General features: G+C 48.4%; 1 protein-coding gene across 8 annotated transcripts in view; it reads left to right on the top strand.

Moving 5' to 3' along the window:
• Positions 1-18,086, top strand: part of VPS8 (VPS8 subunit of CORVET complex) — a 267,080-nt gene that overhangs the window by 237,359 nt on the left and 11,635 nt on the right. For 5 of the 8 annotated variants that reach the window (XM_028100887.1, XM_028100885.1, XM_028100883.1 and 2 more), the window contains 2 exons: positions 13,887-13,967; positions 16,445-17,163. In XM_028100887.1, coding sequence (XP_027956688.1) covers positions 13,887-13,967; positions 16,445-16,594 — 231 coding nt within the window. In that variant the 3' untranslated portion in view covers positions 16,595-17,163. Of the gene's footprint in view, positions 1-13,886; positions 13,968-16,444; positions 17,164-18,086 lie in introns of those variants that run through there. The other 3 variants (XR_003608764.2, XR_003608763.2, XM_028100886.2) reach the window with 2 other exon arrangements.

Genomic DNA, 18,086 nt, shown 5'->3' with positions numbered 1-18,086 from the left:
GCTATAGGCTCATTTACTAACCTCTCATCATCTAGTTCTTTTTATAGTTTCCGTTTTTCTACTGGGGTTCCCTCGTGTATTTATTTATTAGGTCCATCCTTTAAATCTTTAAACATATTTATAAAATAGATATTTTAAATTCCTTGTCTGCTAACCCAGTATCTCTCTGCCGTCTCTTAGTCTGTTTTTATCAGTTGCTTTCCTGGTTATAAATCCTGTTTTCCTACTCCACTTATCTGGAGACTTTTGATTGTGTGGTAGGCATTATGGACACTGTGTTGTTGAGCATCTGGATTTTATTGACTACCTTTAGAGACTTCTGAGTTTTGTTTGGCCGGTTACTGTTAAGTCAGTTACATATTTTTGAGGCTTATTTTTAAGCTCTGTTCGGGCAGGTCTAGGATACCCTGCTCCTAATACGTAGCTTTCTGATAATCTCATTGGATACCCAGGGTGTTTATCAAGGTCTTTGCACTCTAGCTCATTAGTATTCCCATGTCTTCCAGCACTTTGCAACCTCTAGAAACTCCATTTAACTCACAGCTCTGTTCTCTGCCAGACTTCTGGAGTCTTGCCCACATATGTGCAGCTGAGTATTAGGCCACAAACTTAAGGGGACTCCTGTATAGATTTCCAGCTAAGCTTCCTCCTCTTCAGATTTACCCACTGCCCAGCCCCAAATGCCTATCTCTGATTCCTCAGTTCAGCAGCACTGCCATGCTCTACTTGGACTTTCATCCAGAAAGTGTCTCCAGATAGAATTCCAGGGAAATCATGGGGCTCTGAATGTTTCCCTTCTGCCAAGGATTACAGTCCCATTCTGCCTTTTGTCCAAAGTTAGAAAACAACAGTTATATATATTTTAGCTGGTTTTATGTTATTATGGGAGAGCTGGTCTAATTCAGTACCATTACTTTCTAATGGCAAGATTTGGAAGTCTCTGTAGTTTGGGGGGAGTTTTTTAAAGTACAGTAAACAATAGCTTAATTACAACTTTCATTCACTTTCCATATTATCACTTCACTTCCCGCCCTCTACCTTCCAACAGCCATGTTTTTTTTTGTTTGTTTGTTTGCTTGGTTGGTTTTTTTTTAAAGATTTTATTTATTTATATGACAGAGAGAGACATAGCGAGAGAGGGAACACAAGCAAGGGGGAGTGGCAGAGGGAGAAGCAGGCTTCCTGCTGAGCAGGGAGCCCGCCTGGGATCATGACCTGAGCCAAAGGCAGACGCTTAACGACTGAGCCACCCAGGCGGCACCCCCAACACCCATGTTCTACGGAGAGAAATGGTTCAAAAGCTTTTCTGTCTTTTGGACAGTGAATTGACATCTCAGATAACCAGAGTACAGCCACAAGGCATCAGTTCTCTTTTTCTTTTGATTTGTCGTTACATTGTTAACTTGTATTGGGTTTTGCTAATTTCAGGGTTAAGCTTGCTTTTCCATTTGATTCTGTATTCCTGTTGTTATCAGGTAATCATTTTGAGGTCTGTGTAGTTAAGATGGGCAGGAATACTAGAACTGAAAATGTTTCAGCAGTCATGGCCCTGAGAGAAAATCATTAAGGACCCTGCCTTCTCAGAAGAGCTCTTTGTCATAATTGCTAGCCCACAGTGGCATCCATCAAGATAATTGTTCGACTTTATTCTTAAGTAGGCAACAGTTAGATAATCAAAGGGTAGTAAGCCTTAATTACATATATGAAATGAATGCTTTCCCTGTTTTTATTTTTTTTAATAAGGTCACTGATAAGACACAGGAGGATTTCTGACTAGCAATAGAAAAAATGCCACCCCACTAAGAAGCTTTCTTTGTAACTCCATTTCCCATAAAAATAAATCTTACCAGATTTTTTTTAGATCTTCCTTTCCTGACAAAAAGGAAAGACCATAATATACCACAATGCAGGAGCCTAAGTTTGCACAGGACAGTTCCCTCAGGAAGGAAGGAGGTAGGGGTCCCAGCCCAGTTGTCATCCATTTTATTTCCCAGGACTACCATTTTTTATTTCTGTTTCTAATGCTGCAGAACACTGGAGGCAGCAACATCCATCAGTTATTTTTTAATGTGTTTGAGAATTTGAGTCAATGACCAACCTTTTGTAATAATAATAATAATCCCGTCAAGATAATAGGGAGGTTTTAATGCATTTGACCAAGAACGGTATTTTTTAAAGTTTAAATTACATTTTACAGTTGCCTAAAAGTTTTTAAAAGTCCCATTTTTTTAGGCATAATGAGATTATTAGCTTTGCCACCACAGGTCTTCCCCAGATTGTTGCCTTTCAAAGCGGGTTAGGCAAGGAGTAGCCAAGCATGGACAGGTGAATATACAGGTATCAGAGACTTCAAACCCATCTGGGGACAATTATTTTTGTGAGGGAGCAAAATGGGTAGACAAGCCAAACAAAAATTACTGTGTACCTCTACTTAATGACACAGTATGGCACTAACATTATGGATGGTCCCACCAAGGATCCTGCTGGGGTCCTCAGACACATGCACTCCTGGCACCCAGAGCAGCTCAGATGGCCCATGGGAAGTCCATAATACCTTATACACCCATAGCACCTTACGTTTGTCTATACAACAGAAAAAATACCTACATAGCCTACTTCATGAAGCTCTTCTGAGGTAACTGGAGTGGCCTCTGGCTTTATTCTAGTTAATTTTTTTTTTTAAGATTTTATTTATTTATTTGACAGCACAAGTAGGCAGAGCAGCAGAGAGAGAAGGGGGGGCAGCAGGCTCCCGCTGAGCAGGGAGCCCGACGCGGGGCTTGATCCCAGGACCCCGGGATCATGACCTGAGCCGAAGGCAGCCGCTTCACCAACTGAGCCACCCAGGTGCCCCATTCTAGTTACTTTCATGTTTAATGCACGCGTTAGCCAAATGTATGCATTAGCCTTTATTGTCTCTAATTGACACATGAGAAAACTGACCTATTAGATAGTCTAATCCTATAGCCCACTATCCCACGTTGGTGACAACTAACTAACATCAAGGATATCAGCCCAACTAATTAGTGTCAGAGCCAAGTTCAGAATTTCTTCTGTGATGGCAGAAAATAGTCATGAGCACCTAGTGTATGCACAAACCTGTCTTCACAGTGTTGTGGGTGAGGTCTCTCACTGAAGAACTTAGCTTTAGTTCTTTTTTTTCCCCCAGTAGAGTTAACATACAGTGTTGTGTTAGTTTCAGGTGTACAATATAGTGATTCAGCAATTCTGCACATTACTGAGTGCTCATCATAAGTGTACTCTTTAATCCACTTTAACTTTTTCACCATCCCCACCCTCCCCCCACCTCCCCTCTGGTAACCATCAGTTCTCTGTATTTAAGAGTTTGGCTTTTTGTCTCTTTTTGTTGTTGTTCATTTGTTTTGTTTCTTAAATTTCGCATATGAATGAAATCATACAGTATTTGTTCTTCTCTGACTTACTTCACTTAGTATTATACCCTCTAGATCCATCCATGTTGTAAATGGCAAGATTTCACTTTTATGGCTAAATGATATTCCATTGTGTGTATATACAGACACGCGCGCGCGCACACACACACACACACACACACACACATCTTCTTTATCCATTCATCTATAAATAGACATTTGGGTTGCTTCCATAATTTGACTGTTGTAAGTAATACTGTGGTAAACATAGGGGTGCATATATCTTTTTGAATTAGTGTTTTCATATTCTTTGGGTAAATACCCAGTAGTGGAATTACTAACTCATATGGTAGTTCTGTTTTTAAGTTTTTGAGGAACCTCCATGGCTCCACAGTGGCTGTACCAATTTGCATTCCCACCCACAGTACAGTAGGGTTCCTTTTTGTCTACATCCTCGCCAACACTTGTTTCTTGAGTTTTTGATTTTAGCCTTCTAACAGGTGTGAAGTGATACCTCGTTGAGATGTTGATTTACATTTCCCTGATGATGAGTGATGCTGAGCTTCTTTTTGTGTCTGTTGGTCATGTGTATGTCTTCTTGGTAGAAATATCTATCCATGCCTTCTGCCCATTTTTTAACTGAATTATTTGGGTTTTGGGTGTTGAGTTGTATAAATTCTTCATATATTCTGGATACTAACCCTTTATCAGATATGTCATTTGCAGAAATCTTCTCCCATTCCGTAAGTTGCCTTTTAGTTTTATTGTTTCCTTTGCTATGCAGAAGTTTTTTTATTTTGATGTAGTCCCAATAGTTTATTTTTGCTTTTGTTTCCCTTCCCTGAGGAGACATACCTAGAAAAATGTTGCTACAGCCAGTGTCAGAGAAATTACTGCCTGGGCTGTCTTCTAGGATTTTTATGGCTTCAGGTCTCACATTTAGGTCTGTAATTCATGTTGAGTTTATTTTTGTGTGTGGTGTAAGACAGTGGTCTAGTTTCATTCTTTTGCATGTTGCTGTCCAGTTTTCCTAACACCAGTTTGTTGAAGACACTGTATTTTTTCCTGTTGCATATTCTTGCCTCCTTTGAAGGTTAACGGACCATGTAATCATGGGTTTATTTCTGTGCTCTGTTCTGTTCCCCTGATCCATGTATTTGTTTTTGTGCCAGTACCATACTGTTTAATGTCTACAGCTTTGTAGTCTCTCTTGAAATCTGGGATTGTGATACCTCCAGTTTTGCCCTCCTTGTTTAAGATGGCTTTGGCTGTTGGGGGTCTTTTGTGGTTCCGTATTTGTTCTAGGAACTTAGCTTTAGTCCTTAACATTGTCAGCTCTCACTGGGCTTCTTCAGCTCAGTCCTCCAAAATGTATTTTTAAGCACGACACTAATCACTGTAGCTCATTTCATCAACTCTTCTCTCTCCGGAGTCTTTTATTAAGACTTCATGGGCCTGGGCGCCTGGGTGGCTCAGATGGTTAAGCATCTTGCCTTCGGCTCAGGTCATGATCCCAGCGTCCTGGGATCGAGTCCCGCATCGGGCTCCCTGTTCCTTGGGAGGCTGCTTCTCCCTCTGCTTCTCTCTCTCTCCCCCACTGTCTCTCATGAGTAAATAAATAAAATCTTAAAAAAAAAAAAAAGACTTCATGGGCCTGATAGGATGAGTTTCTTTAACTAGAAAGTAGAATCATGAAAGAGCTCAGAAAGATTGGAGGCCACCCATGTTTCAGGAGCCTGGCACAGGCACCTTGACCCCCAGCTAGACCTCCTCTGCTCCTGACACAACCTCCTGTGTCCCTGAAGAGTGACTTTCTGTCAGGCTTCTTCCACACTGATGCCAGGAGCAAGGCAAGTGAAAGAAACCTCTGGAACTAGACTGCTCCAATTCAGTCTGGCTTGCCCACCACCCAGAGTGACTTAGTTGCTCTAGCTGGGAAATAAGGATGACGGAAGTACGGCCCTCACAGGGTTTTTGTGACAGTTAGGTGAGCTAATGCACGCACAGCGCCCGGAACAGGGTGGTTGCTTGCTCAGTAACTGGGCCGCCGCGGGAGCGGTGGTGGTTACTCCCTTCACATCTTAGCCCACTTAATCCAGCATGTTCTTCCTGCTGCCGTGAAGTCACTATGTTCTTTTTCATCGTGGTACTGAAGGCCTTGGGTTGAGGGGTATTTTCTAGTCAGACACTCGTCCTCTCCACCTCCCACCTCGGGCTGCCCGCTCGGGAGCCGTCGCTACTGCGCCGGGTGAAATTTCCGTGACAGATGTTCTGCCGGGTGTTTCCCTCCTCTCTCCAGGCAGCCTAGCAACATCCCTGCTTATTTTGTCCCATCGTTGCCCGATTCGTCATTGACTGTGACCTACTGAGAGAGTGGAGGCATTCGGAGATGGGGATGAGGGAGAGGTCGGGGTCCGGTCTGGAGCAAAGTGTGTGTGGAGGGGAGTTTGAGTACCGGGGTTTCTGTTTGCAGACACGAAGCAGATGTGGCCTCCCTCTTACCTCTGAAGCCAGGGTTTCATTTTAGGCAAAACACGAAGGACCTCTAGTTTGAAACAGCTTAGGTAGTGGCAGAAGTCTATCCAAGGCCTGTAACGGAAAGATTTTAAAAGTGAGGCCAACAGCAGGAAGGGAGAAAAGTGGGAAAATGCGGTTCTCCCTCCACTCATCCCGCTCCGCCTTCAGCTCCAGCCCCGCCGGCAAGTTACAAAAAGGCCAGTAGAAGGTTCCTGGAATGCAGGAAAGACAAGTAATTATGTTGCAGAATTTTATGAAGTGTGTGTCCCCTGTCTCTGGCAAACTAGGCTTGGCCTGCTCGTGTGGGAAGACCAGTGGGAAAAGAAATGTGGGGGTTTTGATTTTGGGACCTTAGTAGAGATTCCGTGACTGCCCTCTCTCCACGGGTGGTGTGGGAGCCTTCGGATCCAGGATCCCTAACATTATCATTATCATCATGCCTGTTCGTAGGACTCCCGCCCTCGGGGCGGCGGCGGATCCCGGTGGCTTTCCTATCTCGAAGCTTGACGGGCTAGTTGAGTCCTTGGTTCCTGAAAGCCCTGGGCGCTTTCCTTCCTTCCAGCGGCTGTAATGACAGCTCGCCTTTGCACCCCGTGTGAGTGTCGAGCTTTGAAATGTGCTGGCGCAGCACATTAGCCCCACGTCCCTCTCCCCGGGGCTCTCCTCCTTTTCGGCGGCTTTGCTTGAACGCGGAGCACTGTGGGTTGCTTCCAGGGCCGCCGCTGTTTCTCCCTCTGATGTTCAGCCACAGTTTAACTTTCAGCTTTTATCACTAGACTTCATTACATGGGAAGAAGAAAATGTGCTCTGTCAGATAGCATCGAATGTGTTTTCCCCTCTCTTCCAATTGGAAAATCCTTCGTAATCAGTTCTCGGCAGGTGGGTTAGAGGGTCTGGGGACACTAGGCGGGGTGCTTCGTGTTTATGCATTTGCCCCACTGAGATTCCGCTCAGATCTGGTTGCTCCCGCTTTGATGTTGTGCCTGTTGCTGATTTGGCAAATCCCTTTCTCTGTACAGCATCTTAGAGCGACTCTTCTTTCTCGTCAGGGCTATCGTGGGCCTTCCTGGGCTTCGTGACGGAATCTCTAGTGCCTGTAGTTGGTTGCCTTAGTTTGCATAGGATTACGCCATAAAAGCCATGAGTAACTTCAGTAAATGTTACTTTCTTACTTGAAATCTTCATGCCCTCAAATGCCTGTTACCTCCTGGGAGCCTTTCCTGAGTGGTAGAGAGCGGCCGGTGGTGGCACTGCCTTTCGCGAGATCAGAGGGTAGACCTGGGGGAGCGTCGTGACCCGCCCAGGTGACGCGGGGAGCTGTGACAGGATGAGAGCTCCGGGTTCCTGAGTCCCAGCCCCCCACTGTTCTCTCTTCCAGGGCACTTCTCTTGGGAGTATAGATCGCTGCCGTGTACTGAACACCCGGTAGACGCCAGGCCCACACGTGATCTCCAATCCTCACAATTCTGTAGAGTTTACAGAGAAAGACAGAGACTGAGAGAAGCTAAATAAGCGGGCCAGAGGCATTGAGCCAGTTGTTGCAGAATCCAGATGGAGCCCAGGGCTGTCAGAGCATGAGCCCTGTGTTCTTCCTGTGTCTAGGGGGCTTGTGAAAGCTCCGGGGAACTTGTAGCAAGGAGAAAATCTGCTTGCTTGCCCTGCCGGTCCCTTCCTCCATCTGATAGCAGATGAGTCGTTCCCCCGTGCTCTGTGCCGAGCGCGGCGCTGGGTGCCAGGAAGCAAGAGACAAGAGGCCCTGTTCTTTTCTTTTTCTTTTTTCTTTTTTTTTTTTACTTATTTATTTATTAGAGAGACAGTGAGAGAGGGAACACAGGGGGAGTGGGAGAGGGAGAAGCAGGCTTCCCGCGGAGCGGGGAGCCCGATGCGGGGCTCGAGCCCAGGACCCTGGGATCATGACCTGAGCCAGAGGCAGACACTTAACGACTGAGCCACCCAAGTGCCCCTAGAGTGAGATTCTTTTAAGATAGTGTTATAGACCATGATGTCCTGGACCAGTAGTTGGAAACTATCGATCAAAGTTGTGTATATTTGGAGAGGATTGATGGTCCCTTAACATTTAGTGAAAGGGTCTCCTAAACTTAAATCTGATCAGTTATAGTCTGTTAAATTTGGGCTGTGTTTTTACTCCAGTTCAACCAACTGTATCTTGCTCAAAATCTAGCTTACTGCCTTTCCTTCCTTTCTCTTTGTTTTACATAAGAGAAGGAACTTTAAAGCCAATAACCATAATTGCTGTTCTTTAGTAGTTTTTATACAGTTTTTTTTGTTTGTTTCAACTAAAGAAATAGCAAAGAGGGTGATGGTGACAGTAGTTGAGGCCTCAGGACTGGCAGCATACTGTTGTTTAGGATAAGCTTTGTTTTTTTAAGATTTTACTTATTTGAGAGAAAGAGTGAGAGAGACAGAGCACGAGTGGGCGGATGGGTGGAGCGGCAGAGGGAGAGGGAGAAGCAGGCCCCCCGCCGAGCAGGGAGCCCGATGCGGGGCTCGATCCCAGGACCCTGGGACCATGACCTGAGCCGAAGGCAGACACTTAACAACCGAGCCACCCAGGAGCCCCAAGGCCCTGTGTTCTTAAGGCTCCCCCCCCACTCCCTGTTCTCTCTCTCTCTCTCTCTGCAGCATCCCTTCCGTTGCCATGTTTGTGGACAGCACTGTGCTCTAGGGTCCCCCGTCTTTCCCTCTTGGCGGCCACGTGAGGACTAGGTACACGGGACCCGTGTCCCATCCCAACTGGGTCTGTGTGTGGCCCCCGCAGGGCCCTCCCATGCCCCCTCCAGGAAGTCACACCAAATGAGGACTCAGAGCGTCTTGGCCAGTTACCACGTGCTGGAGGCCTTCCCCTCATCCCAGCCACTTCCTGTGACACAGCTCTTCTCTTATCCCCTGTTACAAACAAACAAAAAAACACAACTACCTCAGAAAGAATAGGCAGCCTGCCTACGAATGTCATCTAGTGCCCGGTGAGGCCAGGGTTGGGCTCGGGCAGCCGCTGCAGTGTCCCAGGCACTTGGGGAGCAGGCCCGGCCTCCCCTACACAGGCCGCAGTCACGCCGAATGGCTGTGTCGGCACTAAGAAGTATTGGGGAACAACAGAAAGAGGCTTTTAACTACAAGTCCTGCTTGCTTGGTAAGTTTTCCTGTCTTCTTAAAAGGGGTGGTACCTATATTTTTGACAGTTAAAAATAATCCTCTCCCCAGAAGTGAATTAAATAAAATGAAATTGATATTTTCCCTGAAATACAGGACAAACATGCCAGAAATCACAAAGAATCTTTGCAAGTTCAAGTTCTTGAAAATAGGGAGACAAATGCCAGTGATTTCACTCTGGGCCAGGAGAGCCCAGTGGCTGCCTGCTCAGACACCTAAAATGGCCAGTTCCAGATCAGCCAGGATATGTGATTGTTCAGCAGCTGTTTTTTGAGCATTTGCTGGTTGTAGAGCATGGGGAGCAGAAAGGAGACAAAGATACGGTTCTGAAGTGCAGGGGGTCCACAGTCTGACAGACGAGACTGACACACAGAGAATCACACTGTAGTGAGTGCGACATAAGGGTGACACACGGGGCCCGCGGAAGCCAATCTGTTGAGAGGACTGGGGCACACACACGAGGCATTCTGGGGAGAGTGCTGGCTCCGTGTCTCACATCCAAGAGTGTGATCTGGGCCCAAAAATGTTGTAGTACCAGGGAGATTTTGATGGTTCATGTAGATGATGGGAGAGCATGTTGCAGACAAAGTCCTGCCGTGGCAAATAAGCCATATATGGTATCAGATATCTCCGTAACCTCTCAAGCTTTGCTTATCAGCCCTGGAGGAGGTGAAATCTTTTTGCGGGGTTTTAATGTCCCACAGATTCTGGGATATTAAACCCCTCTTGTTCATCTTTGTACCCCAGACCCGATACTAGTAGGGACTCCGGAGATATTTGTTAAACCAGAGAGCTGGATCTTAGTGCATGAGGCCTGGGGGGGATAGGGCCAGAGCCTGCATAGGCAGGAAGCCTTCGGCGGACAAGCCGACCTCACGCAGGCCTGGTCCTTCCCCTCTCGGCCTCCCCACCGCACTTTTTGAGCCTGTAGAACCATGGAAAGAGAGTACAGAAATCCCTGCCTCAGTGATTATTAGTCATTTCCTGTATGCTTCCTTTTGAAAACTAGGGTCTTATACCAGGAAGGATTTTAAGACGGGTGAGCATCTACTAGGTCCTAGGCGTGTCTACAAATAGCTCACCCATTTTGCCTCAAATGACTTGTCTTCACTTTACCACGGAGCCAGTATGCCCAGCCAAGAATAGGGCATGTCCATCCTATGGCTTCTGGGAGGGTTCCAGGGTGGCCCCAGCAGCTGCTCCTCCGCTGAGTCTCTGGCGGCCCGGGGTGATGGCTTGCATGTAACCCTCAGGTACTTCACACATGCAACAGCCAGATTTTTCCATTCCTGCGGGGCGTCATCCTTGGAAACCCCTTCTTGTGGTATTTCCAAGGAGTTTAAGGGCCTAACAGAGGACTAAGACCCTGAGAAGCCACCCCTGCACACTTCTCTAGGCAGGTCATGTTGTTTGCAGTCATGTGTGGGTCTCTGTGTGTATGTGTCTCTGTGCTTCCTATTTGTTCTCCTGGCAGAGGGGGACTAGGGTTTATAAGGTAAAGGCCCTGTTTATGACCCTTAATTGGTTATGAATATTTTATTCCTATTAGGCAAGTCTCCTAGCCTTCTCTTCCTCAATTTACACAATCCCGTTCCCTTATTTAGTAAAACAGATGTAGGGCTTGCAATTCCATAAGATTCAAAATAAACCATGTGGCAGGAGCATCCTTATTAAACTTTTTTTATATCCAAGGGTTGCTAAAATGCATGTGAACCTAGTATGTTGAAAACCAACATCCCTGATCTGTGGGTGCCTTAGAAAAAAAGTGCGAAGGGAATGGATGATTTGGTACAGCGGAATCAGTAGGAGGTAAAATACCCCTCAACCTGAGAGTTTCCTGTTACACAGGCCTCCGGACAGGAAGTCTCCCGCCCTGAGCCTTTCTAGCAACACAGGGTAGCAACACAGTGTAGACTGGGGACTAGCATTCTCGGTACTGCCCGCGAGCATGTTAGAAACCCAACACCTCAGACCCCACCCCAGACCTGCCACCTGGACTCTGCATTTTAACAAGATCTCCCAGGGATTCTTAGGCACATTCAGATCCGAGAAGTACTAGATCAGAAAGCGTGAATTCTGCATTTTCTGTCTCAGTGAGCAAACCCCCGGGGGCTAGAGTCATTTATTCTATGCCTAGAATAGACTCATCTGCCCATAGTATATCCTGGGGGGTGAAAGCAGGATTCTGTTTTTAGCAGTGGCATTTTCTACTTATGACCTGACCTTCACTTTCCCAAAATGATTTGAGTTGGTTTCCAAAATACGTCCAGTAGGGTGAAATAAATGAGGAAAACTGTATTATAAAACTGGGTTACAATTGCATACATAAATGTTTGCCACAAAGTCCTAAGCAGTTGCTAGGTGTACTAACCATTTAGCCCTGAGCTCCATAGTGATAAAAACAAAAAAGAAAATACAATTATTAGCAGGTCTGTGTCTAGTACAGCTTTTCTCAGCAAGGTCTGATGGGAATTTCTTCAGTGGGTCACCGTTAAGTGGCCGGTACCATCCACACTTATGTAACGAGTACAATAGTGCATTTCACGAGATTTTTTTTTCTTACAATATCCCTTCAAGGCAAAGAGCTGTTTTATAAAAGTACCTCTATAAGGAGAGAGCTTTTCTGGCTCTTGCTGCTTCGTCATATGCTAACTTGGCGTTTAAACCTGCTGTGTAACTAACCAGCCTTCCCCTCACCATAATCCCCACCCTCCACTCCCTTCCCTAGTCTACTACTGGCTTGTTTCTGTTTGGACCTCCTTTATGAAACACAGAGCAATCGGGGAATAAGCAAAGGCGACATCGGGGTGGCTGGGCCCTTGTCATATGGCCTGTGGCAGTGGCAGGCCCCACAGCTGAGGCTTTGAATGGCCAATGAAAGACAAGTATCCCCCTTGTCCTTAACCTGCCCTGCTCCCCAGTTTATGCCAGTGATACTAAAGGGATATGGGAAATCAGGTGGCAAAACCATGTTTTTTGTTAAGTATCTCGAAGGTAATTAGGTAATTTTTCTTGTTTTGCTTTGTTTAAGCTAGGTGTGTAGTGTTTCTCAGACTTTCCGATCTTCTTGAGCTTGGATCTTCCCTGTGTATTTTACTTAGTATCTGTCAGAAGTGTGATACTCCACACACACGATCTCCAAGAATATGATCGTTTTCCTGCCAAATAATAGAGAAAAGCTGTCTTTAAAAATTGTCAAGCAAGTTTAAACATTCTCAGAGAATGATCTCTCCATGTGTCTGGCAGACCCAGAGACACGGAACAGAATGAAAAGCAGAGCCTCTGTGGGTCCCCTCTTCTCTTTTCTGGCTGCTTTGGATCGTACCGTCCTTCTCAGGATTTCCACGGAGCGGCCTTGTCCTCAGCCATCCCCACATCACTCAGGGCACCCAGAACTAAGGTGTTACCTTAGTGGGGCACCACTATGGGTTCCAGGGGCCATGAGCTGTGAGCCTTCTCTCTGATAGCTGCCTTCTGGACCTTACAGGAGATCCTTTTCGCCCGGCCAGGAGGTGAGGTGGTAAAACAGCTTCCCACTAGGCTAGCGTGAGTGATTGCAAGGGTAGTGCTTCTTTTGTCTCTCTGAGCTCTTGGTCCATTGTACCCCCTAAGGATAGTAAAAACTTTGAGGAGAAGAAGCAAAGTCCTTCCTGGAAGACAAATTATAAATTTATGTAACCTCTGTGTAATGCTTTTTTTTTTTAAGTTCAGAATTCTTCTTAGGGGGAGAAAATGGACATGACCGTACCTTCCTCATAGAGTGGCACCCTGTCACCATCCAGACCCTTCGTCACTGAAATCCTCCTTTACAGATACATTCATTGTGTATTTAGTGATGCTTTGATTCATGCCAAGAGAGGTTCATAATGAATACAGAACAAAGACTTCTTTTTACTAATCTTACACATAAGCATAACACCTGAAAGCAACATTTAAGGGGATCTCTAAATTGTAGTAATAAAAGCTAGCACGTACGGAGCCCTTGTGAGGTGCCAGGCATGTTAACGACACTTTAAATCTGTATCTCATCTAATTTTCAGTGACCCCATAAGGAAAGCATTTTCTTCTCTCACGGGTAAGGCAGTTGAGGCTCAGAAAAGTAACTTACCTGAGGTCACAGAGCAAGTTAGTGTCAGAACTGCTATTCCAGTTTACCTCAGACTCCAAAGCCTATGGCTGCCTCCCCCGGGATCCCATTTCTTTCCTGTAGGTAAGAGCGTTGGACCAGACCCACCGAGAGTAGACTAGAAGCTCAGGATCAGCGTGTCCGCCACCGTTGCAGGCGGAACGAAGCCAGACAGCTGTGGAAATAAGTTAAAGTTCACCTCTTCCAAAAACCAGTAGACTAACCTTGCAACCCCGTTAAGTGGCTGCCAGTTTTATCATGAAACAGGGAAAGGACGTGATTTTGTATTTACAAAGCACCCTCCACGACCGCCTCTAAGAAGGGGCATCTGTGCCCGCCAGCTTCAGCAGGGGGTATGGGAATGCAGGCCTGGCCGGAGCGAAACTGCTCTGCGCGTAAAGGCCAACGGGGGTCAAGGAGCCCCGAGGGAAGCTTGTGCGTGGAGACCTAGAGAGACCACAGTGGGGACAGCCCCTCCACAGGTCAGCCTGCAGGGTGGCACCAAGGGGCTTCGGAAGGACATGCCTATTTCTAATTAATGTCCAGTATGGTCTCTCACTGCTGCTAGCCTGGATTTCCTCAGAAAGGCACGAAGGAAGACCGGGTTCTGGGTCAGCACTGGCCAAGGGCAGAGGCCGCCCGCGCGCACCGGTGTTTACCTTCTCGTTTCTGATTTCCAGGCAGCCTCGGAACCCGTCCTGGACCCCCAGCAAATCCAGGCGTTTGATCAGCTTTGCCATCTCTACCGAGGAAGCTCCCGGGTAATGTTTTTGGGGTGGCTTACATTTTTATTTCCCGGTTTATAATTACTGTTTGGGAAGGGTGGCGTCCTCCGGCCCTCACCCCAGCCGCCGCCTCAGTTTGGAGCCCTGGCCCCAGGGAGCACTCGGGAGTTAGCAGAGGACACGGAGGACGGGGGCAGAGCTCCGTCCCATCTGTGTGTGTACTGCCTTCTGGGGGCCTTTGTTTATACTAATGACGGCCCCGTCTGCGCCAGCCGAGTGCGTTTGGCCGTGAACACAAATGCTGAATGACGGGTACCCAAGACAGACGTGGAAACGCAGGCAGCCAGGGCGTCTGCCCGGAGCCTGTCTCCGGCGTCCTTCTCTCTCCTGCCATCCTTGGCACGGGGCGCACACTCGCCTGGTTTAGCAGGGCTGCTCCGGCGTCCCCGTCACCGCTGTGTGCCGGCTGGCAACGTGGAGGAAAAGGAGAGCGGGAGGAAATAAACTATGTCCTTACAGTTCTAGAAGGTATAGATCTCATTTTCCATTGTCCAGAACTTAGGCGCACAACTGCACCTGGCTGCAGCGGACACTGGGCAAATGGGTCTTTATTGCCAAGGGCCAGGGGCTGAAATGACTGGGACCCGTCCGGAACCATAGAAGAGGACGGCCCGGGAGACCTGCTAGCGGTCCTGCCCCCGCGTCCGGCTGCACGCTCCCCAGGCACGTCCCGAGGGTGCCCGATAACTCCCTCCACCTGTTCTTCCTCACCTGCTGCCTGGGCACCCCAGCTAGTCACCCAGAGCAGAAGCCTGGCAGCACCCCTCCGCTCCCCACAACTCCCCGGGGAGCCCCCGGAGGCATCTTCTCTGTACCTCCTGTGGATTTCTCCCCTTTCCCTCCAAACGGTCACTCGCAGAGGCCACTGCAGGTCTTCTGTCCCTGCTGCCTGGGGAATCGCTCCAAACCCCAGTGTCTGGTCACCCCCTTGTTAAAAGTCTTTCCTGCCTCTCATCCCCGGAAGGTGGAGTCCAAACTACCACCTTCTCCACGTCCCAAGTCCTACCTAGACTCCAGCAGGGCCCGATTTGTTCTTGGTGCTCAGCTTGAGCTCGCACACACCGTGTGTGGCTCTGCTTCTGTGCCTGGACTCCCTGCCCGCCTCCCTGCTCTTGTGCAAATACCTGCTGGGGGCCAGGGGCGGGGGGGTGGCAGCCCCGAGGAAAAGTGGTGTTCCCTCTTGGAGAGTTGGTTTTTATTCCAGGAAGCTTCCCCAGGGGTCTCTGGAATGGGGCCCAGTGGCTTTACTGAGCTCTCAGCCTCAGCCAGGCTCTGCCCCACGAGTTGGCTTTCTGAGCCTCCTAAGGAAGCTCTGCTTCAAACTGTGGAGCCATTATTCAGGATTCCTTGATTTCCAGATCACAAAGTTACAGAAGTAGAACACAGACAGATCTTCTCTTAGGAAATAGAAAATATTTTTTCAGTTGATCTTTCTAAACCTCACAGGGTCTGAATGACTTTGAGAACTTTGAGTTTATGTAACATCTGTTGCCTGTTCTGTTCCTAGTCTTGTACAGAATTGTTCTTAGGGAGAACTTCACAGGCTGATGGGCAGCCGAGAGGGTTAGTGAGGATGAGAAGTGGCAAAGATGGGGCTCAGTGGACCAAGGGACATCTGTCTCCCGGGCAGGACGATGTGAGTGCATGCGCCTGCCGTGCGTCCCTCACCAGCTGAGTAACTCGCAGGTGGGGCTCCTGAGCCAGTGTCGTCAGCTGGGCCCTAGAGGGTCGCTGGGGCCGGAGTGCTTTAGATAAATGGGCACTTTGAACTGAGAGGCCCGTCTGCTGTCTCTCCAGTTCCCACAGTCCCTGGTAGTGAGTTTTCCACAGAAGTGACAAATGGATACATGTGACCCTTGTGCTGTCACTGCCTGGATGGAGAGAGAACCCCTTACCGGCTAGATCAGCAGAGGACAGAGTTCCTGGCAGGGTGGGTGAGTAGGAACGGGTAACAGACCAGGGAAGGCAGAACCATAGGTGGCTCAGCTAAGCAGAAATTGCCACGTGGACCTGGGGTTGAGTCCTGCACCACCACTCACCCCTGAGTGACTTAGGACACATTAACTCTGAGGACTCTGGGTGTTGTACACAGAGGGTTCTTGTGGAACGTTAGAAACCATACACACATAGAGGACGTAGCACAGCGCACTCGTCGCAGTGACCTTGCACTAGTAGAAGTTCCTGCAGACGTGGGGTCCGGAGCCTGACCCAGACATGACAGCCCTGCCGTGTCTCACGGCTCCCTCCTCACAGCTGAAGTTGGGGCCGGACAGGTTACACAAGAGACGTCAGAGCCAGGGATCGTAATCCAGGGTCATTGCCCTGGGATCCAGAGCCAGTTTTATTCTTCCCTGCGGTGTAGCCCCGTCCCTTGTGTATCTGAGGCAGGGGAACTGAGGCTCCTCCGCCTCTGATCCGCACACCTTGGCTGATGGGTGTCCCTTCTTTTGCAGCTGGCTCTCCTCACAGAGCTCTCCCAGAATCGCAGCAGCGAGAGCTACAGGCCATTCAGTGGCTCCCAGAGTGGCCCTGCTTTCAACAGCATCTTCCAGAATGAGAATTTCCAGCTGCAGCTCATTCCCCCACCTGTGACTGAGGACTGAGGCCTCCTGGGGGGCCTGGCACTGGAGGCCAGACACGATCCTGATGCAGCCAGGGAGGGACCCCTCTCTCACTGGCTTGGCCCCTCCGCCTGCCCCCTTCTGAGCCAAGGTTGGTTGTCCATGCCTGGGCCTTTCTCCACACCCATCATCCCCCGGGGAGACTCCCTATCTCTCCCAGGATGTTGCAGCAGCATCAGTTCACCAACCAGTTGATTTTGTTTGCTTGTTCAGCAAAGGAATGTCTCATACTTCCATCCAGCTTTTTAAGAACATATGCTTTGCCCTTTGGGACTTTTTCCAGTTTCCCTGAAGCTTCGAGAATAGATGGGACTCGGGCAGATGGCATTCAGGAGTCTGTCCTGCTTGGTCCCCTCCAGCTGCTGGGTAACATGGAGGAACTCGAGCTCTTGCTGCCGTAGGGAAGATGGAACAGTGCTGGGCCAGGCAGGAGGAGAACTGAAAGCAAACACCCAGGGGCAGGGCATCGCCCTTTTGATGCGTTTATGTGAAAACCCATTTGAGTGTAAGCTTTGCCCTAACAAACAATAAATGCCTCTGTGTTTAAGTTCTGCAGGCCTGCTGGCCAGCTCTCGGTCTGTCCAGTCACGGGGGACATGTAGAGCCCTTGTTGCCACAATTCAGTTTTCTTTTGTTTAAGATTTTTTTTTTTTAATTTATTTGACACAGAGAGCAGGAACACAAGCAGGGGGAGTGGGAGAGGGAGAAGCAGGCTTCCCGCTGAGCAGGGAGCCCGATGTGGGGCTCGATCCCAGGACCCCAGGATCATGACCTGAACTGAAGGCAGATGCCCAATGATTGAGCCACCCAGGCGCCCCCACAATTCAGTTTCATTAGTTCAAATTCAACCCTCTTTTACAGAAAAAAAGAAGCTGAGACTCACATGATGAATAATTTAACCAAGGCAGCACACACCTGAAACGGCAGGGGGGCTCGGTCAGTTAAGTGTCCGACTCTTGACTTCTGCTCAGGTCGTGATCTCAGGGTTGTGAGATCGAGCCCCACATGGGGCGCCATGCTGAGCATGGAATCTGTTTAAGATTCTCTTTCTCCCTCCCTCTGCCCCTTCCTCCCCCCCCCCGCCCCCCCGCCGGCTCTTAGTGCTCGCTCTCTCCCTCAAAAAAGAAAAACAGAACAAAGTTGAGTGCAAGATGGCAGTGTAACAAGATCCTGAACCCGTCTCCTCCCAGGGGTGCAACAATCAACAACTACATACGGAATAATTCCCTCTGAAAGGGAACTGAGAATGGAACAACAGAGCCTCCACAACAAAGCCTGAAAGGACAACATCAAGCTGGGACAGAGGCAAAGACATGGACTTGCCGGGGGAAAACATCAGCCACGGGGAAGCACAAGTGTGTACAGAACTCTTCCCTGAGGAGTGAGGGATTTGAGCTGCACATCAAATACACCCCAAACCTTAGATCGTCCACAGGAGATCAGGAGAGATGAGCCCCCAAAACACCAGGTTTTG

This window comes from Eumetopias jubatus, unplaced genomic scaffold (assembly GCF_037043125.1).
Source record: "Eumetopias jubatus isolate StellerSeaLion01/CBP00866 unplaced genomic scaffold, mEumJub1_p1.0 scaffold_1, whole genome shotgun sequence".
In the NCBI taxonomy this organism is placed as follows: domain Eukaryota; kingdom Metazoa; phylum Chordata; class Mammalia; order Carnivora; family Otariidae; genus Eumetopias; species Eumetopias jubatus.
Note: the sequence above shows the minus strand (reverse complement) of the source record. Positions and strands in the feature narration are given on the sequence as shown.